The 25,490-nt window shown below is 46.8% G+C and overlaps 1 protein-coding gene across 1 annotated transcript; it reads right to left on the bottom strand.

The window, feature by feature from the left end:
* Positions 1-1,810: 1,810 nt before the first annotated feature.
* On the bottom strand, positions 1,811-19,911 carry RPS10 (ribosomal protein S10). The gene is made up of 6 exons (XM_069633510.1): positions 19,795-19,911; positions 17,372-17,521; positions 12,873-13,044; positions 3,360-3,437; positions 2,552-2,607; positions 1,811-1,902 (listed from the first exon to the last, which is right to left on the bottom strand). Exons 2-6 carry the CDS (start codon positions 17,519-17,521, stop codon positions 1,861-1,863), a joined length of 498 nt encoding a protein of 165 aa, XP_069489611.1. The 5' UTR covers positions 19,795-19,911; the 3' UTR covers positions 1,811-1,860.
* Positions 19,912-25,490: the final 5,579 nt, after the last annotated feature.

Below are 25,490 nucleotides of genomic sequence, written 5' to 3'. Positions count from 1 at the left end.
TGGCGTGAATGTGGACAAGTTGCAGACTATTGGCACATGTGGTGGGGATGTCCTAAGATTAAGATCTATTGGGATGAACTCTTGGGGTGGATTAGGCACCTGGACAGGATTCAAAGAATAGCAAACCCCCCCCCCCATCTTGTCCTGTTCGGTCTCGAGAAAATAGAGTGGAAGAGAGTCCAAGGCTTAGCCCCCCACCTGTTGCTCGGGCTTTACTCACCACCAAATGGAAATCAAATACGACCCAGACCGAGAATGAATGGATTAATGCTGTGATGAACATATTTACCATGGAGAAAATTACAGCATCACTCCATGGCAGGGCAACACAGTGTGAAGTCTTGTGGTCAGACTTCCCAAGCAAACACGCATCAAACAGACATCCAACCCCAAATGGTGATAGGGTCCATTGTCTATAGGGCCCGACTAGGTCCTTCTCTTGTGTACTATTCCCCCTCTACCTGTTTTGAGTGGTCCATTCATCCACTCTTAAATGTGGATGAACACATGCAAAAGGTGGCACTTTTGTTGCCCAGACACGTCTTGTTTCCTTATGCAAACCTTAAAGCCCCCCTTAAAACGAAGACAAGCCATAGGGACTTGTAGCTGCCACCCCCAGACACTCACATTTTACGTAATTAGAAATTGATTTGATGGCTGCCATTCAAATAAGTGGACTATTCCCAGCTACATTTTATGCAAGACGTCACTGCTTTGAGATATTGAAAATTGGGAGTCCAACATCACGTGTAATATGGCATTTTTATAGAGCCTACTGCCATGCTCTGTGGGCTGAAAGCCCTTCAAAAAAGGTGCCTAGGCCAAGATGTGAAGGAAGGATTCGAAAATACGTGTGCATTTTGAGCCAGTCTGAAAGTAGGGCAGTGCTAGGTCCCCAATAGCAGCCCATAAACATCAGATGAGAGGATGGCGGCCATGGCAGAATGTCAAACAGCTGGACTGAATTTTTTCATGGTATCAGAAGTGGTGCTGTGTGTAGTAGTGTTTATTGAAATGTATGGGGGTGCGGACATTCCCCGGAAGGGATACAGCCATGTTCTGTTGTGATGGATGCTAGACGTTCCATGAAGCAAGGCCGACACCTAGTTAGATGAGGTCTTGCAGACCCAACAAGGACTGAAATGCATTCTGTGGGCGGATGGGTCGCACCTAGTCAACCCATCAGGCGACCCTGCGTTCCTGTCAGGGGTGGGTAATAGTTCACACAGGCGATGGACCAAGTCTGACTATGCTGAAGGGAAATGCCAGGTTTTGAGAGCCTTCCTGAAGGACAAGTGATCCTCTATGCGGAAGATGGTGGGTGCATGGACAAAGAAGCCCAAGCTGTCAGCCTACAGAGGATGGTATGGTGGCACATTTTTATTCTTTGATAAAACAAGGTTATCATTTGCACAGCCCAAGAAAATATAAAGGCCACATATTACCTTGGAAAAAAGTCACCCATGGCGAGTTAAATCTTTACAATAGGTTCCTTCCCACACACCTCAGCAGAGACATGTGCAACGGGAACATCACTAAGCAGCAGCTTCTTTACCTTCATTTTAGCATTTAGTGAAACAGGATACCGACCTACATGCAACAGCCACTCAATTCCAACAGTACACCAAAGCACTTTCCACCAGTCCAGTTTTTGGCCGTAGTCAGTTATCAGCAGGTGGTATTTAACTTGGGATAATATCTATGCATTTAAGAAGCCAAACAACTCAATGATAAAATGTTAAGAGTTAGACTTGCCCACCCAAATCCGGTATTGATTAATGCAATCCCCTACAAAATATTGTACTGCAGATTTTGGGTTTTCTAGAACTTTATTATACACAAAGAAATCCAAAGTGAAGTTTACTGAGGAGGCTGGCCACGTCCTCTGCCAAATCCACCACGCTGCAAAAGAAAAGATATATAGTCAGTGTAGAAAGAACGAAAATACAACAACAAAATTCATTTGAACCCAAACCACTCCATAAAGACAAGCAACCCTGTAAGCATTCAGAAAAGAGTACCTATCCACTCAATGTCCCAGAACTAGCATCATACCCTTTGCACTCCAGGGCCAGACAGTCCCAGAGGCCAAAACTTAAGCATAAGGCTAACATCCAAAACATATAGGGCAATTAAGAAAATTGATCCAGATATTTAGAGAAATTGACATCGTCTGCCACCAAGGCCACGCATGTACGTTACAGCAGACCAAGTCATTTTGAGACGTCTGAGGGAAGCCCATGTCAAAGGAGTAGGAATTGGAATGTACAAAGCGGTAGGTAAAGGGGATTAACAGGTCCAAATCAATCATGATAGAAAATATAAATTTGTGGCCATTAGTGCGATAAAATCAGCCATTGGTTTCTATAATAAAACGTGGCATACTGCAAATCTAGTAGGACAATTGCACCAATATTTAAGCCAAAAATCAAACTCTTGAACAGGAACCACGAATTTGCAGTGGTTTAAAAACTAACAGTCAAAGTGGGAGCCACTAGGACATCATCATAGCACATCTCCCATAACAAATGCTGGCTGCGAGCATACTTACAAACTGGAACTCTGTTGCAGCTCCTGCACCAGCTTCTGCCTTTTTGTCGGCACCAGCTGTGAAGTAAATACTTGTGATTAGCACGTGTATGCTTTCAGGGAGACCCAGAGCCCTGAACATACGCACTTGATCATGGTTCAGATCGTGTATCCTTGACACTACACGTTAATTAACAGTGAAACAAAGCATACAACACAGGCACTTTTCCATTGTCAATGTATCAGACTAGGAGGATTAGACCGACCTAACCAATTGGGTTTAAATTCTTTCCCATCCCCGTACTTTAATGGAAAGTCAACCACGCAGGCTCTGCATAGCCAGTTTATCTATGTTACTAATTAAGGCATAACTGTGCTTCTGCATGCACAGAAAGCTGTATAGTCATTTTGTAACGCACATTAAAATCAAGACAAAACCAGGAGGTGCTAGCTGCACAAGTACAAACGGGAAGGGGGGGGGGGGGGGGGGGGGGGGGGGGGGGACGACAAAAAACTGCCTTTATAGAGAAGAAAAAAAAACTCAGCCAAGTAAAACAAGGGGCGGCAAAAGCAGGTTCAGGTTAACTCTAGAAGGTTCATGCCATCCGCGAATAAACCACCTAACCCCTTGCTTAGTCTCCAGGAGCATGGGCAGACCAAAAATGTGGCGATTTAGACTGGATAATATTGGTCATAAAATGGTGACAAAAGACAAATAAGTACATTTCAGCACAAACACCCACTCAGACAGTATTACCCAATATGTAGTTCAAAGAATGAAAGGTGGACAACCCATCTCAAGACCTCACATAGCTGTACAAAACACTTACGTGGAGCAGTAGTGCGTCTGTAGGTATCTCTATCAGCCTCACCACGATTGAGGCGAGCTGGACGCTCTCCTTCCAGACCTACAGAAAAAGCGCAAAGAAAAAAGTTAAGCCCAAGAAAGGTTGGAGTGACCATTCTCCTTAAAATATAGAATGAAACCTGCATTCACCACAAACTCCTTCCATTATACACCCTCATCAAGATACAATTTCTTTATTGGGATTATGGGCCCTTGGCAAGGTTTTCAGACAGTCTGGGTATCTCTGCACTAAAAGGGTAGGGACTGTCCACACCAAGGCATTTAAGCTTTTCAATGACTAAGCAGGTTAGGGTTTAGGCAACCGCCTTGTTACCTACAATTATGAAAGACCAGTTGATTTATACTTAAGAGGTGGCAGGAATGGAGGTGCTTGGTTCCACACTTGCTGCAGCCTGCAACTCCATCACGTGCCTTCTACATAATGCAAAGAATCTTCATTTGTATATGAATCAATTTCAGTGAACCCCTCTCCTGCAGTTTACATGCAGCCAGCCTACCCTAATCGATACCTTTTTTGTGTGGCACCCAGACACTGTTGTAATAGGCTTGGCGGGTTACATCTAATGCTCTAATTTGCACCCAATGGTTTGTTGGACGACTGCCAATACCATTGTAAAATATCACACTGGAAAGTTTTCATGGCACCGATTTGGTCGGTAGAGATGTGCAAACTTACATCTCATCTGGGCCTCCTTTATTGTGCATTCGTTAAAGCTTATACAACAAGTAAATTGTGTTTCAAAACGCCCACATTGCAACAGGGAGGGATCATGGAATTGAAAAACAAAATATACACTGGAGGATAAAGACAAACCTTTGCCTTTTGAGTATTCAGAAGGTGCAAGTGCAGAGAGACAGGAGGGGGAAGAGGGAATGCGTGTAGGTGCTGGAGTGTCAGTGTTCGTGAGTGAGCAGCAGATGTGTCAAGTATAGTAAGTGCTAGGAAGCGTTGAGCTGCAATAAGCAGGTAAGTGCAGGTCTGCGTTGGCCAGTGTGTGCTGAGTCAAGTGCTCTGTAAGCAGAAGCGCAGGCGATTGGGTGTGGGCGGCCAGGGCCCCACAAGTGCCCTGGTCACCAATCAAAAGACAGGAAGGTTGTTCCACAGAGGGAGCCAGCAGAAGCAAGAGATCGGCCTCCTGCCCTCTGTTTAGCAAAACGCTTCACACAGTTTGTTCCAGAGGAGCGTAGAGATCTAGAGGGGGAATATTTAGTAACAAGCTGCATATAGCGTGGTAACCTGGTCCCAAACAGCCTTGTGGATGATGCAGAGGATTTGTTTTATCCGTGCAGCAGACGGGAGCCAGTGAAAGTTTAGGGCAGGAGAGATGCAGTCCTTGGGTTTGAGGCCAAGGATAAGTCTTTGCTGCCCTACTCTGGATTAGCTGGAGGGGTTGTAGAGCGGGAGAGGGTAGATCAAGAGAAGGATGTTGCAATAGTCAAGCCTAGAGAGAACCAGAGCTCTGGTTAACACTGAGCTCAGGGGGGCAATGTCCTGGATGTTAGTGAGGAAGGATAGAGAGGAATCGAAGATGACCCCCAAGGTTTCAGGTGATGGAGGTGGTGGGGAAATGGGGGAGAAGAGCCCATAGACTATGGCCAGAGTGATGGGAAGGACAATGTCAGTCTTGCTAGCATTAAGGCAGAGACAATTGGAAGTGAACCAGGACCGGATGGCATATAGGCAGTCCGGGATGATGGAAGAAGAGTCAGCACAAATGTTGAAGAGCGTAGTCTGCGTAGCACTGGAAATTGGGGGAGAAGGAGGAAATGCTGGATGTCAGCAGAGGAAGGCAAGTGTTAAGAGCCCTGGAGAACCCCAAAGGAGGAGAACGAGGTAGGTGAGAAGGTGCCCAGAATAACCTGGGGGCGGACGATCAGTTAAGAAATAGGTCAGCCAGTCCACTGCAAGATACCCAGGTTATCATGGAGTTGTTTTAAGACATGGGTGCACAACATACGGCCCGCGGGCCAGTTGCGGCCCGCCATGCCCTTTTGACCGGCCCGCGAGGCACAAAGACTTTCCTAATGGAGGGCGGCCCTAGGAAAGACTTTGTTGTCTTCCGGGCCGGTGAAAACACTGGCCCAGCACACACGCATCACGTCGCTCCTATGAGCCACGTAATGCGTGTGTGCTGCACCAATGGAGGGCCAGCACTACGGCTGGCGTGGTCCATAAGGCTTGATGCCGGAAGGCATTTCAGCCTTGGACCACGCCAGTCTTAGTGCGATTCCAGCGTTCCAGCTTACCTGCCGCTTACCTGCCTGCCTTCCAGCACGTCTCCGGTAAGTGGTCTGTTTGTGTGTCGGGTTTGTTTTGCTTTATGTTTGTGTGTGTATGTTGCGGGGGGTGTGTGTCGGATGTGTATGAATGTTTGTATTTGAATGTATTGTGTGTATGTTGAGATGCGGGGGTGGGGGTGTGTGTCGGATGTGTATGAATGTATTGTGTGTATGTTGAGATGCGGGGGTCGGGGGTGTGTCGGATGTGTATGAATGTTTGTGTTTGAATGTATTTTGTGTGTAAGTTGAGATTCGGGGGTGGGGGGTGTGTCGGATGTGTATTTGAATGTATTGTGTGTATGTTGAGATGCGGGGGTGAGGGGTGTCGGATGTGTATGAATGTTTTGATTTGAATGTTTTGTGTGTGCTGAGTTGGGGGTGGGGGTTCGGGTCTGTATGGGTGCTTGTTTGTGTGTGCTGATTTGGGGGTGGGGGTTCGGGTCTGTATAGGTGTATGTTTGTGTGTGTGCTGAGTTGGGGGGTGGGGGTTCGGGTCTGTATGGGTGCATGTTTGTGTGCTGAGTTGGGGGGTTTGGTTGGGGGTGAGGGGGCCATGGGGCATAGTGTTTGGTTGGGGGTGAGGGACATGGGGCATAGTGTATCTAGGGTCAATAATATATATATAAGTTAATTAAACAGGCGAGATACAATAACTAAATAGAAATAAATTATAACAATGGAAAATGTGTAGTACAAAATGTAAGTTTGAAATGCAAATAAAAATCGTTACCGCTCAAAAATTTTTCCATGTGTTTAGTACAAATTGGGGGTTTAAAACGCCTCCTGCCACGCCCCGCCCACATTTACTTTTCGGCCCACTATAGCCCTCATGTAAGGTACTTTCGGCCCTCTGTCAAAATCAGTTGTGCACCCCTGTTTTAAGAGGATAGAGTGGTTGACTATGTCAAAGTCAGATGGATGAGAACAAGTAGAATGAGGACAGCTGGAGGGTTGGAATCTAGGGATGCTAGCAGTTCTTCCTGGGCATTCCGAAGCGCAGTTTCCATGCCTCTGGATGCGTAAAATACAGATTGATGGTTGTGGAGACTGGCAACAACAGTGAGAAGTTGAGGGAAGGCTGGCATCTCCAGGAGTTTCCCCAAGGAAGGGGGGGGGGGGGGGTGAAATAGGGTGGTAGTTAGCTGCACAAGGAGGATTTGCTGAAGGAAGCGCACAAGGAGTGCTTGAGGGAAGAGGAGGAAGGATCCCATAGCTAAAGAGTGGTTGCAAAAATCAGCAAAAAGGGAGGGTTAGGGGGTGAGTCAAGAATGTGGAAGTGTTGGCTAGTTCCCCGCAGATTTTAAAGAGTACCCGTGTTATTGTATTGGAAGCACACGATAACCTGAGCCTGGATGTGGGCCCTTTTCTTGGCGCAGATGGAGAATCTGTATTGCCGTTGGAGCAGGGCGCAGGCCAGTTTGTCAGAGGGTGTGCCTGAGATTTGCCATTTCCGTTCTGCTTTTGCGTTTCAGGTCTGCAAGTTGAATCGTACCAGGTACGACGCTTAGATGCAGGTTTCAGGCGGATACTCATGACTGCGGCAAGAGTGTCCAGAGTGTTGGTAAAGGCCAGATGGAGTTTGCAGACAGCAGAGAGTCAGAAGTAGCGTCATGGGTGGGGAAGAAAGTGGATGCAAAGACAGCATCCGAAACTCGTTTCATCGGACGGATGTTCTTGAAAGAGGTAGGCAGGGCTGGAGGAGGTGCAGAGGGCTTAGGGCACCCAGGTAGGAAGAGAACTTGGTCGGACCAATTGAGTGTTAGGACCAGAGGGGCGGAGAGAGGTCAGAATGTATGAGGGCATCCAGCTGAGTGGGTTGGACCAGAAGAGAGAATTAGTGGGACAGAAAGGTCAAGGAAGAGAGTGGATGCTGTGACAGGGGAATCCAATTGGAAGTTGAAATTGCCCAAGGAGGTGGTGGAGAGGAACAGAAATAATCCCATTCACAGAGTAACAGAGTGGTAGTGCCAGTGGGCCTGTAGATAGTGGCAATGGTCATGGAGGAGGGAGAGATGACCAACTTTCCAGAGCCTACCATCTACTCACAGGTAGATGAACTACTACTTCTTCAATCTGGGTTCTGCCCACTCACTCCAGAGATCGCTCTTCTTGATGTCAGCAATTACTCCAAGAAATCTACAATACTTTTAGACCCATCCTGGGCTTTCTGCACGGTTAATCATTCTCTTCGGTCCTCTTTTCTCCCTTGCGGTTACAGGCTTCGCTCTAAAGTGGTTTGCATCTTACTCCTCAAACCGCTCCTATTCTACCTCCTGGTCTGGCTCCACCTCTTCCAACCTGTGAGAAACCAGACAGTGGCATCCGCTAGTCCGCAGGGAGCAGTCATCCAGATGGCTAGGACACAGCTATTGGTTGCAGTTCCTGTGGGTAGACCAGTGGGAGGATCACCTGGATGTGGGGTGTCCTCGGGGAGAGGAAGTGGGACACTGTTGGGTGAGACGCAGTACCCCCTTCCCTATAACACTTTAGCCAACCTACCGCGTAGGATATTCAAAGGTTCAACCCCCCTTTTCCGACACAAACACTTTCTTACACCGTTTAAGACAACGGACCAACACCAGATCCGTTTACCCGATATGTCCCAACACAAGGGTCAGAATAACTACGTACACTCGACGGCTTCCCCTTCCCCACAGGGGTAAAAGGCAGAGCACAAGGGCACAGGAGCAATGCCGAACGCACGCGGAAACAGCTATTCCAGACCGGCTGTTTGAGCTGAGGAGAAAGGCAGCGAGACCTGGGACGACGAGGAGGGAATTGCACTTTTCAACTCAGACCCACAAAACATCAGAACGAGAAATCACAGCTGGCGTGTGGTGCGACAGGTGTCAAAGGATGCTGGGCCCTCCCATGCCGATAGCCAAAGCAGGGAGAAGCGCTTGCTGCCATCCTTGACTCCCGAGACAAGAAGATACAACAGTTCCACAAAGCCGGTGAGGACTGATAGTAAACCAAACTGCTGGGCACAAGGTTGCAGGCGGCTAAGAACAAAGAACTTGTGTAATTGAACTTTAAAGAAATCCTAGTAAAAGGGCCAGAAGCAGAGTGGGTCTGCATCGCGGGGCTGCTCATTCGAAGGACTGGAGTCTTGGGTTGTGTTATTTTGTTGCAACTATGAGAACCAAGAGGCCTTAGGAGGGCACAGCATGAAGTGTCAAAGTTGTCTTACGAGGGTCGAGCAAAACCCCTCATACCCTCGAAAGTCTTTCACACATTAGAGAAAGCCGAGTGAACTGAGACTGGCAAATGTGAATCAGGCGGAGGGATGCCTGCGAATTAGGGGTAACAGTGATATACCCACGAACATTGTGGCGACAAGTGTGAACCTGGCTGAGGGATGTCCACAATGAATAGTTGGTTAAAAAGACCTTTTGAACGGAGTAAAAGGCTTTTGTGAACCAGACTGAGGGAGGCTAATGCTGCAAGAAGGATCAGAGCCCAGCAGAGGGGATCCAAGGGGAGAAGATCAATCGCCCAACGTGAAGGTTACCAAAGGAACTTGTGTTTACTGTCCAGCAGGCCTAAGGCAATAGACTTTACAGGAAAAGAGACTTGGTCCTAGCATTGTTGAAAGAACTAATCACATACTGGCGAGGCCCAGGGGTGTGCTGTGCTTAAAGGTCCTGCCTTGTCCCATGCTTAAAAACATGGGGAAGGGAGACCCCAGCCATATCATCCAGACTTCATATTACCCCACACTATTTTGTAACTTCATTGTAAGGATGGGTAAGTTTTTTTTTTTTTTTTTTTTTAGTATAAGCACTTGACAAGACTCCACTAGGACTGCCTCATATGATGGTCGGAGCTTACTCCCATCTTAGCTTTAAGTTTACATTAGGCGTTTTTCTCACCCATTATAAATTTTAATATACACCCTTGAACTGTGATCACTTGTGTCCCTCTACTGTTGCCACCATGAGTTCCTTACAACCCACCCTTACCCCCGGCCAACCTGCTTTTCTCCCTATACACAATTCCCCTTTCCAATCTTAATTCCTCCACCTTGTTACTTCTACCCAAATCTTCTCGTTCTTTTTCGTAACTCTTCAGTTTCCAGCTGTCTTTCCGCAATCCAATTCTGGATGACCCTGCTTCCTCCATTTTAATCTTACTACAACTACGCTCTTTTCTCCAGCTAATATTCTACCTTCTCTTCCTCCACCATCAGCTCTCCTACTCCTACCTTTTCAACTGCTACCGAAACTCTAGGTGTCCTTAAATCTTCTATCCCTTTCTCCACACAGCCGCTCGGTATGCAGTTTCTATCTCTACAATAATTATTGCGCACGCCCTTTTCCATTCTACTTTGCCACTTAACTTGATAGTTGGACCTTTTCCTCGCATTTACCATTGTCCTACCCAGTTAAGTCTTCCTAGTTCTCATCTTACTCCATTTGCCTACATTTATAAGCTATTAATCTCTGCATTCTTCCCCCTTGCACTTCCATCACTGCTCTAATTTTCTTCTGTTGAGCTCTCGTCTCACTTTCTAGTCACTATGCTCTTGCCCCCCCCACGCCCCTTCTACTGTTCTTACATCTCTATACTACTCACTCTGCGGTCGCAGTCTCCATTCCACCTTGCTGTTCCCGATCCTCATTGTGCTTCCCCAGATCCTTTCGCTCTCGCCCCAAAACGTTGGAACTCTGCCTCTCACCATCTGCGAGTCTTCCTTGCTGCATTTGTTATGCACACCCCTCAAAACCCATCTCTTCTCTCAAACTAAACTGTACTTTTTCCTGCATCCTCTCATGAATTGCACCTCTTGTAATGTTAATTGTGCAGCGCTTTGGCGAACAGCCTTATAAGCTCAAATAAAACAAATCTGTCTAAAATGTTCACAGATGAAACATGGAGTCACTCAGTAGCCTCTGGGTTTTGGCAAAAAATCTTGTGTTTCTCAAAAAGCATTTTTGTAAAAATTCAGAGGGTTTACATGGTTTAGAAGGATCCAAAATGTGGTATCAAATTCCACAAAAATCAAAAGGGACAAATACTAGGTACGTTTTGGCTACATTCTTGGCTAGGGCAACAGGTTACCAAAAAAACACCACAGGCACAAGTCCTCAAACGTGGTCATCTTGCAATCTCAGGCCAAGGGGTACAAACGGTGACCAGGAGAATCCAGCAAAAGGTTCCTTACGTTAAAAATAATTAGGCAGCGTAGCACCAACCGGTCAGTGATAGCAAGGTGGAACATAGATGGGACAAAAAAATAAATTATACACTTCATTAACAAAAGAGCGTTAATTTACACGAGGTCCAAGTGTGTTTATATTTTAGTTACAGTGGTGGAATTTCTGGGTGTGGGGATACCAGGTTTGGGAGCATCCCACCTTAAGGTGCAGATGAATGATAGTGTCGGTAATGGTTTTGTCATGAGGTAGAGTTATAAGTGGTTTCAGGTGGGGCGGGGGTTCAGGGAGAGGAAGGAGACAGCAAAATGGAGCACAGGACGGTGAGGCCAGAAAGATAGAGAAGGGGGTTAGGCTACAGTAGACGGTACATGGATTAGTGTGGTGGCGCATGAGAAGCCAAGTCCCCAACGGACTTGAAAACTAGTAACAAATTTGAAGGGGTGGATTGCACATGGAGATTTTGCATTTGGTTTTGGGAGGAGGTTTGTAGAGTGCACAAGTGGCAAAAATGAAGTTGGCTGGAGCAGAGGTACAGAAGTCATCGATGCAGCAATGTACCATGGCAGAGAAGTTTGTGGTAAATTTTCCCAATGTGGACACGTGTGGTGGTACACCTCGTAGAAAGTTGAGGTCCAAGTCAACAAGAACTAGGTTACAAGCTTTGCCAGTTGGTGTGGGGGTGGCAGGGCAAAAATAAGACATAGGACATTGACGAACATTACTTTTGCCTTAAAGCAGCAGAGATTAAGAGTGCCAGTTAGGTATGGGTAATTCCCTCGAGATAAGAGTGGAGGGCAGGAAAGAATTAAACTTTGATAGTCTTCAAATAGGCGAGGGGAGAATCCAAGGGACCAACTAAGTGGGGTTGACACTTGAAGAAGTGATTGAAGTTACTGCAATGTTCAAAATCCCAAGATTAGAAAGGGGTGGTCATAGGCTGACCAGGATGGCCTGACATACACTGTATTAAAGTTGAAGACACTTGGATAGATTCTGTGATTTGACTCTTAAGCCAACTTGACTGCAGCGGGTTAGAGTCTACTAGCGCCCCCCCACACCCAACCAGCAACAACACTGGCTATCCTGTTGAACACTCAGGAATTTAGAAAGTAAGGGGAGAAGAGGCCCATAGCTGCCTGTGTTGAACAGAGCAGATGTTGCCATTTTGCTTTTTTTATTTGGGGAATGGCAGGCAGGTGCCTGTGACCAAGCGACTAGCTATAAAGCAACTATAGCACAAATCAACCAGTAAAGTGGATGAAAAATCAATTTGCAAAGAGTCCAGATCTGAAAGCTGTCACATGACAATGAATCCAGCAAGATTTTAATGATTGGAAAGCCGCCCTACGCCTGGTACAACATAAGCAATTACTTATTATACAAATAACTTCTGGGTCTTTTAGCTGAAACCAAGATGTTGAGGCGCTTTCCATTTAAGATCTTTATCGCTGGGCTAGGAACCACAAATTCCAGACATACTGTATTAAGCCGGTTTGGATTGCAGTTTTACTTCCATGTTTTGGTCCTTCCAAAAGTTTGTTTTGACATTTACCTACATAATATTTCACCCTCATTCCTTTAGAAGTGCTTGCTGAATACATATGCTTTAAATAAGGAAAGTATTCCTTTCCATTTTTTTTAAAATAAAATATTGTCCGGTTACTGCTAACCTGGTTGAGTTATCAGGAATGAAAGCAGCAGCACCACCAAGTGCAACATTAGCCAAAATGTGGGCATATGGTACTGCCAAGTAGGATTGAGCAAAGTAGTTGCCAGGGCAGCAGAATTGCCTAAATATTTCACTATGGGAGGGAGCAGGAATAGTTTTGGTGGTGGGGTACAAAGATTGATTTTTTTGCCTCGTGCAAACATCTGGCCAATTAGGAGACAAAAAAGTGCTGTGCCGTTAGCTTAAATGTGGGCAGGTTCACAAAAAGACAAAAGGCCAAAACATGGTACCCAACTGAGGTGCACATTTAGGCGACTTTCATACCAACCTTTGAGGCAAAGGCATACATAGGGTAAACTTGACTTACCTTTGGGCCGCGGCCTGCCGGTCTCTGGGCGGCTTCTGCGCAGTGTCGCTGGGACGATTTCTGGGGGAAGATGCAGGAAGTCACGCAGGTACTGGATGCCTTCATTGGTCAAGTACCAATAAAAATGCCTCCAAGCAAACTGCTCCTTCACGTAACCACGGGATTTCAGAGACTAGAGAAGACCAAAAATGGTAAGTCATTTGAGAGCAAGGTTCACTAAAAGTCTTATCGAAAATAAGAGTATCAATGAGGTTTGCAAAATTAAGAAATTGGGGACCACCCAATAACTAGAAACAGGGCTTAATGCTGAGAAACTAAATGTACATACTTTAGCCCCATATGTGGCAATCTGAGGCTAGGAAATGCTAACAAAAAAAGTAAAAATAAAAATCACAGAACTACTGCCAATAAAATCTTAATGCTTCCACCTGCGTTTGCCCTATACAGTGCGATGAATGTTAAAACATGGAAATAACATTATTTAGGATTGGTACATTTCATTAAAAACTGTTGGAGGGAGGTTTACTATCCGGATTAGCTACGATACTATCCGGATTAGCTACGATACATAGTTAGGCGACATGAAAGGGTCGCTAAGCAAACCTACCACGGGCTCAAACACCTTAAAATATTCTCACATCACAACCTGGTCATTTCCTAATGAGAAGACAGCGATTCAACTTGCCTCAATTTTGTGATCATAATTATGTCATTCATTAAAAACACGTCACAACTTCAGAAAAATTACAAATTATTTTCCAGTCGATTAAGCAACCAAGAAACTACACTCCTTTGTACAGACTGGTTGGCAATAGCAACGCTGCTGATAGGTTGAAATCCTCAATCTTCCCACGGTTATGGGAAACCTAGTTATGAATTCCAATGAGAAAATGAAAAATGCTCCCATTGAATCCTATGGGGAGAAGGATCCAGTTTGAGAGGCAGCTGAGGAGACTAATGTAGGAGCTTCCGTGTGTCCTGGGCATGCAAATAGAAATAACGAAGGGATTGGGTTGCATAAAGATTAGCATTTGAAAATCATTACATTAAGAGCAGAGTAAAATAAAAAAAATCATTGCCTGAATGAATCCTTTACTATACCTATGCAGATTATAATACTGAAAATCTTACTTGCCGTTAGGAAAGATTTCTTAATTGTGGGTAATTTTCCTTCCATGTGGCAACCCCTAAACTTTTTGCTGTTTTCACCATGATCTAGACTTTGTCAGAGAAATGCAGCCTTCTGCTGCACTCCTCTGGGCTTTCGCTCCATTCTTACGGGGAAACAGACATGCCCTTAAGACAGTCCGTACCGGGAAACGTTTTCCGTAGTTTCTTTATCATGTTGCAGCTTTCGCGCAACATGGCACAAGAGGGCACTGTAAGCTAAGTTACTGCTCTCTTGGGTCTCTAGTCTTCTACAGGCCCTAGATACTCTCTTTGGATTGTAAATGAACGGTGCAAGTGAATCAAGGACGGGATTGGTGGCAGCGATCGTTTGTTTTTGAGCTCCTTTTGGCGTTTTAAGCGCGTTTCTCGCGCTTAACCCAAAATGGTGGCCTGGCTCCCAAAATGGCCAGACCACGAGGCTCTTTGTCCTGTCCGCTGACCGTCTTGCCCCCTTCACCTCCCCCAGGTCGAGCCAACCCGGGGCCTTCCTTATTTGGGCATGTACTTTCCCGCGAAACACAGATGCTTTTGCTGGCTTCTACAGGCCTTGTGTGTGCCTCCAGGATGGGGGCTGGGATGTCTGGTCCCAATACACATCCTCGGCGCCAGAGTCCAGGGTCTCTGGAATGCCTGGGACCCCCGTGGTCCGTGATAAGGTCCACAGATGGTGCAAGTGTTTTATGAGCGGATCTCCCATTGGGTCCCCTCCGTTTTGGCACAAAGCGAACCGTGGATAAGAGAGACTGGAAACGTCACTACCAGGTCGATCTCACGAACAAAGGAATACAGGAGCCAAGTATCCTGCAACCACGAGGCTGAACCGAGGAATCGCTGGTGACCCGCTGAAGGACTGCTCCTCTGCACTGCTGTCGCTTTGTGAAACCCTTTCTACCTCGGATCGAACGAGAAGGCCTGTATTGGTACTTCGAACCTTGGAATAGTGGGAACTATTATCTGCATTGTCACCATCTCCTGCACGTAAGGCTTCGGAAGTGTCTCTGGGCCATCCAGCAGACTGACCAGCCTACCCAGGAGTCTTGCTCTGTAACCGCCGTCAGGTTGTGTTGTATTACGAGTCCTTGTCACTCTCACGATTCGTACACTTGGCATTCCCAGGTCTGAAGTGAGTAGTGTACATTTGGCTGAAATACACACGGCCACTCCGTTGCCCTGCTGTGGTAACAAACTGTGCGGGTTCACTGCGTTTGGGACGCCCTCAACTCAACTTCTGCTGCTGCGGAATCTACACGATGACGAGACGTCCCCTGCTCCTATCTGAACCTGCCAGCACTGAAACTGACGTGGAGAAGCCTGGGTCTGCTTGCATCGGGGACCGGTGAGTAGCATCGCTAGGAACTGGTCGCCCTCCTGCAGGAGCCCATAGCTTTTCCCCGCTGTGTCTAACAGAACGCCTTTCCGTACTCGCGCTATGCTTCTGCCCACAGTGTAGGAGTCGCGGAGCTCTGTTCATCTTCATTTGTTCACCGAACTAAACTGCCCGATTCCCTCGAAGAGACTCCCCTTTTTGCCCATTGGCACCAGCGTGTGCAGGTACTTTTGAGCACAAGGCTCCACTCTTCGTAGGGCTTGGACTTCCTTTTAGTTAGGTGCCTCTGAAGGCGGACTGGGTCTAATTATTATTTGCACTGCCCGTTTTCCTCCCCATCTAGGTGGACTACACATTTTGTGCATCCAACTCGTTAGACTCGTTTGTATATATTGTATTGGTTTGGTATGTGGCGGTTTACTTTAGTTTTATTGTGATTTCTCGCTACGGTCAATGTTACAAAGGCCTTGTAATAAATGTGTATATAGTTTTAATATAACACCTGCTTGGAGTAATTTGTACGTGTCCTTGCTTTGTGTGCTCATTGCGGGCTTTCAGTCACCCTCACCCCTCTTGAGACCTAGTTTTGACCGCAGCAATCGCTACCCTGATTGGTCTGGCTTGTCCAGAGGTTACCCTGTTCCAAGAAACTAGGCTGGCCTTCTGAACCTCTGCCCCTCCAGGACAGAGTTCAGAAATCCGTCTTAACACTTGCACTCTCAGCATTGAAAGTAATTGGCTATATAGATTAGCAGTATTTAATTACATTGTCAAATTACAGGCCATTTTGAGATGGTGATCTCAGAAATCGATGTTGGCAAAGTACTACACTACGAGTAAATATGCAAAACAATGAGGACAGCACCACATTAAGCAGATAGGGGGAAACAAAAAAGCCCAAGTTTCTACCAGTCTATGGCTTAATGTAATATTTATTTTTACATTTATTAAGAGCACTATACCCGTGGGCATACTCCCTAGTCATACAAGGGCAACTACTGGCACGTACGGGGCAAAGTCTCTACAGAGGAAAATGCTGGCAATCTTTGGGCAACGCCATAGTGTGCGTTTTTACATGAATACCAGTATTTGTTTATAGCTTTACAGCATAACAAAACGTTCCAACTAACAGCCGGGCATCAATTCGTTTTTCTGCAAGGACACAGGTTTTTGGCTGAAATGAGTTACCCTCTAGTTTCCCTCCTTTTTTCCACAGACCCTGTCCGACCAAAGACATTGTGCCCTACCCATGAACACTAATCATTAGCAAAATACACTTCCATGGAGAAAATTTGGCACCAGTGGCATTACCGATTTGATTGTGCTCATGCATGCAAAATATATGAAGTGGTTAGGGAGGTAGAGACAATGCACAGAAACCCCCCTTTCAAATAATTTGAGAACCAAGTGTTGTGAATTCTTCCTCAGGGACATAAGAGTCCCTTCAGCTACTAACCACATTATTTTGTATGAACTTCCTCACCTACAATTGACACCATTGGACTGCAGGGATCGAAATTAAGATGGATAAGCAGGAACTAAAAGCAGCTCCAGTGTATCCAGCATTGCTACCATAGGGGAACGAGGAGTTAGTAAACATAGAACTCCCACACATGATTGTATGACACTGGCCCCCTAGTGCGTAAAGTGTTGTACAGATGTATGCTAAGGTGTAGTAATAGACTGACCGACAGGCAGAGTTAAACGCACATAGATGTGTTTGTTCAGAATAACCAACTGAGGAGCCAAAAATGACCCTTGGTAAGTGTTGGGCGTCAAGCTAACCAGGCCCTGCTAGACTATAAGCAGGAGCGAAATGGCTCACAGCGCCCCTCAATTTCGAACCCCGAACGTATGTTTTTAGCATTTATTAGAGTTGACCACTTTATAAAACACCAGAAATATAATCTGGCTACATTTTGAGGTGTTAATGCCTCGCTGTGCACAGAAACCCCCCCACCCAAAACAGCTCCAAATACAAATGTTTTGAGCACCGAGGTACCTGCATAGCCTTCATGACGTGTAGGTTGGGAACGTTCTTGTCTGCCAGCTCGGGGTGCTTGGGCATGTGCACATCTTTCTTGGCCACCATAACTCCCTCCTTGAACAGGAGTTCATAGATGGAGATTCGGTTCTTCTTGGGCATCAACATCTGACGGGAATTAAAAGACATATCAATTTTACCTTTTCCCATAGACAGCAAAAAATGATCACACATACAGTTGTGGCAAAGGTGCTCCAACAGCTTTCAAACAAGGGTCAAAACCCAGCCACCGATTCGCAGAAACCACCTGCACGACAGAGCACATTTCCAATAAAATGAACTCAGACCGTAACGAATTACTTGCCAGATCCATTTTATGAACATAGACCTGGTAGAAGCTAATCTAGCTAACAGACACAGAAGAAAGACTGTTGGGGTTATTAAACAAAGTAGTTATATAGCAGTGGTGCACTGGGAGTAGGCGTAGACTATCAAAAAGTGACATTTAGTACCCACATGCAGCCTCCATTCAAGCAAGCTACAGGTTGAAATTACCCCAAAAATACACTCCTGCATCTTTCAACTATTGAACATGTTGTGCTCTTTGGAGCCACACTCCTCAACCCCAACCCATACCTTAAACCCCCCACACATACCAAGGAATTCTGATGGCACATACAAGCCTCAAGCAAGAACTACCAAGCAGCCGGCCCAGGGTCTCAAGGTAATAGATCAAAAAACATATTGAAGAGTACCCATATTCCATCCCAGCTTCCCCACCTTTAGAACCTGGCAGTTCGTGGCCTCTGAGCTAGAGGAGCGTGTCCTCTCCTCTTGAGCATCAGCCAAACATAGCTATGCTGTGCAGGGAGCGCATTCAAAACTTGTGCCTAATATGGATAATTTATCTCTGCATGCAGGGCTTGATTATATTATTAGACAGATGCCCTCTTAGAGTTGCGGTCTCACTATGAAGGTCCCCTTTGACCAAGAATGCCAGGTGTTATTTTACAACCTTGCATCCAATTTAATTATCTTATAATAGTGGTGACAATCTTTCGTCTCCAATCGAGGCCTTCATGGTATGGCTTGGGGGAAGAGAAATTATTTTCCAAACTCCCTTTCTGTCCTCCCAGCAGTCATTCGGTACACAGCCAATTCCTGTCTCGGCCACCCACACAGTAGGTGCAGCTTTACCAGAACCTCCTACTGCAACCAGGAGGAGGAAAGCCCGATTATCTGGTTAGTAGCTCTCGCAACACCTATGCACATCCAAGCATCAGACATCCACAACATGACAACAGTACTGGCACCTACACCCTCGTAATTGCCTCCATGCAAAGTCCTGCTGGACAATAAGGGATTGTCTCGTCCCTTCTGTTGGCTAATTTTTCTTCTAGTCCAAATATCTAAAGTTAGACATTCTAACATTATCCTCATTTCCCCCCTACCCGCACAAAATTAAATAACACCCCTCCCGCTCCCCGCCAGTGATCCTTACAAATATCAATTTGCCCTGGTAGTATCCCCTATCACCTTATCTAAAATACCAACTAAGTAGCAACGTTCAGTGCTGCATATTTACGCAATGTGTCACCTCCACTCCCATGTCGGGTGCAATAGCACTATATACGAAAAACGACATTAGCACTGACAACGGACGCGGAAGAGGTGCAGCGAGTCTTTGGCAATCCAGAACTACCATTCGTCTTTAGAGTAACGTTTTGTCGCTTTAAAACGCAATCAAACAGCACCAATAAACCAGTGCTGACGAACCGTTGCCATGTGTAAATGGTAGGGGGTGGATTAATTCCTTGAGGACTAGCGTGGGCGAGTTACATCAAGAGAACCAGGCCACCACAGCGAGTAGGTTGTCAGCATCAAACCATTCCGTGTATCACACCCTAAACCCCGTCAAGCTGTACCAGTTCAGAAGAAGGGAATTTCATGTACTTGGAATTGTGGGGGGGGGCTTTCCTTTTCCCTCATTATGAACAAGAGTAAACAAGCACCAGAAGGCACAGGAGGAAAATTGAGCCTTTAACATCTGTTCGCGATATTCTAGCGTCTGTACACGTTAAAGAGGTAGCGAGAACTACAACTCCCGTGGTGCTCTGCATCAAGTGCCATGCAGGAAACGTTGCTTATTTATCCCGGTTGCTGGGGCAGAGGCACCTGAAAAACCCCACTACCAGAACTCCTTCACGACCCGCACCCCCAAGTTACCCAAGGACCCCCCTCCCGGTTAATCTCAACGGGTGAGGCTGCTCGGCACTGAACCCCGCGATGCGGCCTAGGCGCCGAACTCTACCCTGTCTCAGCCAGGAACGGTAAATAAAACGTTACAAGTCGGCTCCAAACATTTGAGAACCGGCCCTCCGCCGCGTTAGGCTTCGCAGCCAAGGATGTTGGAGATATCGGTGGATGGAGCCAGCACTCACCTCTGCAGCTGCTTGGTGGGCCGGAGCACGAAAGGAAGGAGCATGCGCAGTACGGTGCGTCTATCGTTCCCAGCCAGGCCCCCGGTTTAGGGTGCCTAAAGCACTGCCTGACTGAAAAATGCGCATCATAGAAAAAGAAACCTAGACAGGGCATTGAATTGCTTTAAAATCTTAGCAACTACTGCATATACATGTTTCTGACAGCAGCACATAAACAGATATATTCATCGGAAATGTGACCTTTTGATTAGATTGTGAATCTCGTATTTATGTATTTATTTTATTTTTTGAATTTGTGAAGCGTGCTGCAGCCCAAAGGCATTGAGGCACTATTGCAGGCCGCAAGTGACTTGGTTACAATTTCATAGCTCTCAACCATTTATGTTGCAAAGGCGGGTGAAAACACCTGATTTTATTTTTGGCGGGTGAGAGGCCCATTGAAACGAATGGGCGTGAAGGTGGCTTGGCGGTTGAGTCAGCTGTGAGGAATAGTCCTATATCTATTACAGTGAAAGGTGGGCTGCGTCCCACGTGGTGCGAGAGGCGGGGTTACCGCCTCGAGCGGCAGTTCGAGAAATAAAGCGAAGCTGTTAACCACGCCCGGTCTCTGCTCCTGTCTTATTGCATGCTCCAGCATATTGCTTTATTTCATGGTATTCTGAATTGCCTATTTGACACACAACAATGGCGACGAGGTAATCCGGTGCCGGAGCACGAAAATCCTGCCTGCCGCCAGTCCTTGACTCCAGGATTTCTGCCGCATATTTTACTGCTCCGGAGCCGGTCACGAAGCACGCGGCACAGCATCGATCTCAAGTAAGAGCCTCTAATCTGTAAACGGCTAGCTGTCAACCCACGTGTTCCACGAGCCGCGTATCACACGTGGTGCCCTGCTGAAAGAGCACGTGTATGCCGCTACGCAGCCGAAGAACCAGGCCCAGCACGCGAGAAATTGCATCGCGCCCTATTGACATTTCGCCACAGGCCTACGTACAGGCCCAGCACGCGCAACGTTTCATCGCGCTCTCCACATTACGCAGCAACACCAGCATCAAGTGTCAACCACGCGTGCAATCCTCACACAGCACGCGGTTGCCTGAAACGACACGGCAAGACGCCAAGACACCGTCGGTGCGCTGAACATATCTCAAGCCTAGTAGACCTCAGTGTTGCGAGCGCTAACAGCGAACGGACAAGGCATCGCTGACAATAGATAGAAAGCATTCATGTCTGAAGATAACCCGGACAGTGGTATCCTAAGCCCCTCCTCCAGTTCCACGCCCCGTCAAGCCACGCACAAAGATGACTGTGGCTCGGAATCGCTGCAACTACTGGCAGTGCCGCCATTTGACATTTCAGACACAAGTAGCCTTGCCCCCAGATGGGCCAGATGGCTCAAAGAGCTACATGTCTACATTGATGCATCAGGGGTAAGGGAGGAGCGCCGACTTAGAGGAATCCTACTCCACTCTCTAGGACGGTAGTACGAGACATCGTCTTTGAAATGCCCGAATCCACCACAGACACCTTCCAAGGTATCATCGATGCATTGAATGCCTACTTCGCACCTTTGCGAAACGTCGACTACGAACGACACATTTTCCACACCTCCACACAGGACAGCAGCGAAAACATGGACAGTTTTGTAATGCGTCTCAGGAAAAGAGCGAAATATTGTGATTTTGACAGATACTCAACGGAAGAAGCAATAAAGTCCCAAACTATTGCCGGCTGCGCATCTCAAGAATTCAGGAAGAAATTATTGCAAAAGAGCAGGACATTAGAAGAGATACTACAACTCGCTCGAGCGGACGCTGCCCTCATGCAACAGACCGAATCACTGGACAACATCAAGATCACACAGTTTGCCTCCACGGCATCAATATGCCCCATCAGAACATCCCAAGAAAAAGAAGCACCACGTCCCACTGAACAAAAGAAATGTTATAGATGCGGTTTCAAATATCCACATGTCGTTCCATGTCCTGCCATAGGACACAATTGTGACAAGTGCGGAGGTGAAAACCACTTTCAATCGGTATGCAGAAACATACATTTTTTCCAACCAACTGAAATGCACAGGGACACGAGGAGGTCAGACCGATTTTCAACAAGAGAAAGCCCGAGATCTCGTAGGAGACAGTCACCCACAGTATCCAGACACCAATCTCAAAACTCATCCCGTTACACGACACGGGAGGGGAGAAGGCGAGAAGAAAGAAGAGAACACGCGAGCAGGAGACATTCCAGACAGAGGATCAGACATCTAGAAAGCTCGCCTCTCAGGAGGCAAGACTCCCACTCATCCTCATCCAGTGGGGACAGGAAAAGGGGATACGTACATGCCATTGGAAACAGCATAGCCACAGAATACAGTCCCACGTTGCTATTACAAATAAACGGGCAAAACAGAGAATTCCTGATTGACACAGGGGCAACAGTTAATGTCATAAATGATGAGACTTATAAACGACTCAATCACAAGAAGTCACTGAAGGAATCAGACACACTAATATACTCATATGGCTCAAACACGCCCCTCAATTGTCAAGGGATGTTCATGGCACACTGTCAGTACAAAGACAAGAGTCAGAAGATCAAAATATACGTCATAAAAGGGGACGTACCAGGTGGCAGCATTCTGAGTTTCAAGTCTGCGATTCAAATGGGACTCATTCAAATCATGTATCAAATAATGTCGGCTTACACTACCAGCCCCAAAGACATGATAAAACAAATGTTTCCCTCTCTTTTTAAGGGGTTAGGCAAATTAAAGGACAAACAAGTGAAATTACACATCAATCCCCAAATAACCCCGACAGCGCAACACTACAGAGGCATACCATTAAACATACAAAGACATGTGGAGGACGAAATTCAGGCATTATTGCAGCAGGACATCATAGAGCCAGCGTCGGGACCAACCCCCTGGGTATCTCCCATCGTACCCGTGCCGAAGAAAGACACCAAAGACAGCATTCGCATTTGCGTGGACATGAGGGCCCCCAATGTAGCCATAGAGCGGGAACGACATTTGGCACCTAGGATGACCGATATGATGCATTTACTGCATGGGTCCAAAGTGTTCTCTAAGCTAGACCTGAATAAGGGATACCATCAGCTAGAATTACACCCTACTTCGAGATACATTACCACCTTTTCAACGCATGTGGGTCTCTTCAGATACAAAAGACTCAGCTTTGGAGTATCTTTGGCTGCCGAAATATTCCAAAATGAAATACATCAAGTAATAAAACACATCCCTAACTGTCTAAACTATTCGGACGATATTTTGATCTTCGGCCTCACACAAGAGAGCCACGATGACACACTGAGGAGAGTCTGCATGGCGCTGGAGAATGCCCACCTCACACTCAACCCGGACAAATGTGAAATCAGCAAATCCACTCTCAAATTCTTCGGACACATCTTCTCAAAAGATGGCCTGAAACCAGACCCGGAAAAGGTTCAAGCACTCGTTGAGACTCCCACACCCACGTCAGCTTCAGCAGTACGCTCCTTCCTGGGAATGGCGAGCTACTGCACCCGATACATACAAGATTTCGCCTCAGTAAGCACGCCTCTTCGACTCCTAACCGGGAAACATCAGGAATTCCAGTGGTCGAATGCCTGCGAAGAAGCATTTCAAGAAATCAAGAAAAGAATTGCAACAGCCTCCTGCATGGCTTATTACGACCCTGACTTTGACACAGAACTCACAGTTGATGCGAGCCCAGTCGGACTAGGAGCAATCCTCGCACAATCCAGGCGTGGTGCCCCACCTGACTCGCCAAGAAGAATTGTAGCCTACGCCAGCCGCAGCTTATCCAAGACAGAATGCGCATACTCCCAGCCCGAAAAGGAGAGTTTAGCAGTAGTGTGGGCGTGCGAGCACTATCATCTATTTCTGTATGGACGACCTTTCACCATAATTACAGATCACCAGGCCCTCACCACCATCTATGGGAAGCCGACTGCGAGAATGCCACCACGAATTGCCAGATGGGGCCTAAGGCTACAAGAGTATTCGTTCAAGATAATACATCGACCGGGCAAAGACAACAACCCCGCCGACTTCCTATCACGCTACCCGCTCCCAGCTCAAGATGAGCGCCAATCCCACAAAGCAAATCAATATCTAAGGTACCTAATCAGCAGCGCACTACCTAAATACATCACCAAGGCACAACTGCTCGAAGCAACCCAAAAGGACGGACTACTCCAGAGAGTACAATCTTGCCTCAAGTCGAACCAATGGCATGTCAGAACAAAAGGGGCATCCGCCTTGTCCACAGAAGAGGAACAACACTTTCGCACATTCAAACTCGTCCGTCATACGCTATCCACATCACCTGAAGGACTACTACTAAAGGAAAACAAAATAGTTATCCCAAAAACCCTACAAGATCAGGTACTGGACATCGCCCATGCAGGACACAGAGGAATAGTGTCGACCAAGAGGCAACTGAGAACCAAGGTATGGTTCCCCTCCATAGACGAGCGAGTAGAACAGATCCTACGGAAATGCCTAGCATGTCAGGCGGTGGCACCGCGCACGTTTCCCGAGCCACTCAAGACATCGGAAATGCCGCTGCAAGTGTGGGATGAAGTAGCCATAGACATGTTTGGCCCGCTGGCAAATGGCAAATACGTGCTAGTGATCATTGATGAAATGTCACGATTCCCCGAAGTCCATCTGGTTCACTCGACCAGCGCACAATCCATCATACCTGCGCTGGACAAAACATTTGCTGACTATGGCATCCCTTCCAGAGTCAAATCGGACAATGGACCTCCCTTCACGAGCCATGACTTTGCCATGTTCGCAGAACATCTAGGATTTCAACACCACAAAGTTACACCACTGTGGCCACAGGCGAATGGAATGGTAGAACGTTTCATGGGAAACCTCAAACGCACTCTACAAATCTGCTCCATCACAAATGGATCATTCATGCAAGCCATTTGTACCTTACTACGAGAATATCGGAACACACCGCATGGTTCAACTGGTGAATGCCCATCAATGCTAATGTTTGGGCGTGTCATCAAAACACGACTTCCACACCACGTGCAAAGGAAGGATGAGTCCACACACACAAAGAGGGCTAGAAGCAAAGATCGAGAAAGTAAGGACAAGATGAAGACGTACACAGATGCCCGAAGACGTGCCCGACCCAACACCATCGGCATTGGCGATCAAGTATTAGTACGACAAAAGCAGGTCACTAAGGACATGCCTGCTTTCAAGCCAGATCCCATGATAGTGACCCACATCCAAGGGTCGATGATAACCGCTGCTAGCCCTAATGGCACAATCACCAGAAATTCATCCTTTTTCAAGACTTTTGACAGCACTGACACCACTGTCAGCACCTCAACAACATTGAGAAGTGACTCATCGGACACGAACTCCGAATATCAGGAAGAGGAAAGAGATGCGGATGACAGTGGCAGTAAAGCGACAGCGCACCGGCAAAATCAGCCCCACCGGTGCGCCGCCCATCCAAGAGGGTCATCCGCAGGCCCATTAGATGGATTGAAGAATCCAACTGAATATCATTGAAGTGTTTAAGGAGGGGGGAGATGTAATGTCCTACCTCCAGTGCGATCACAGTTTCAGAGGAATAGTCCTATATCTATTACAGTGAAAGGTGGGCTGCGTCCCACGTGGTGCGAGAGGCGGGGTTACCGCC

The sequence above is a fragment of the Ambystoma mexicanum genome, chromosome 13, assembly GCF_040938575.1.
Source record: "Ambystoma mexicanum isolate Mex_15411 chromosome 13, UKY_AmexF1_1, whole genome shotgun sequence".
NCBI classification, from domain to species: domain Eukaryota; kingdom Metazoa; phylum Chordata; class Amphibia; order Caudata; family Ambystomatidae; genus Ambystoma; species Ambystoma mexicanum.
The sequence above is the reverse complement of the archived record's forward strand: the minus strand, read 5'-3'. Positions and strand labels throughout refer to the sequence as shown.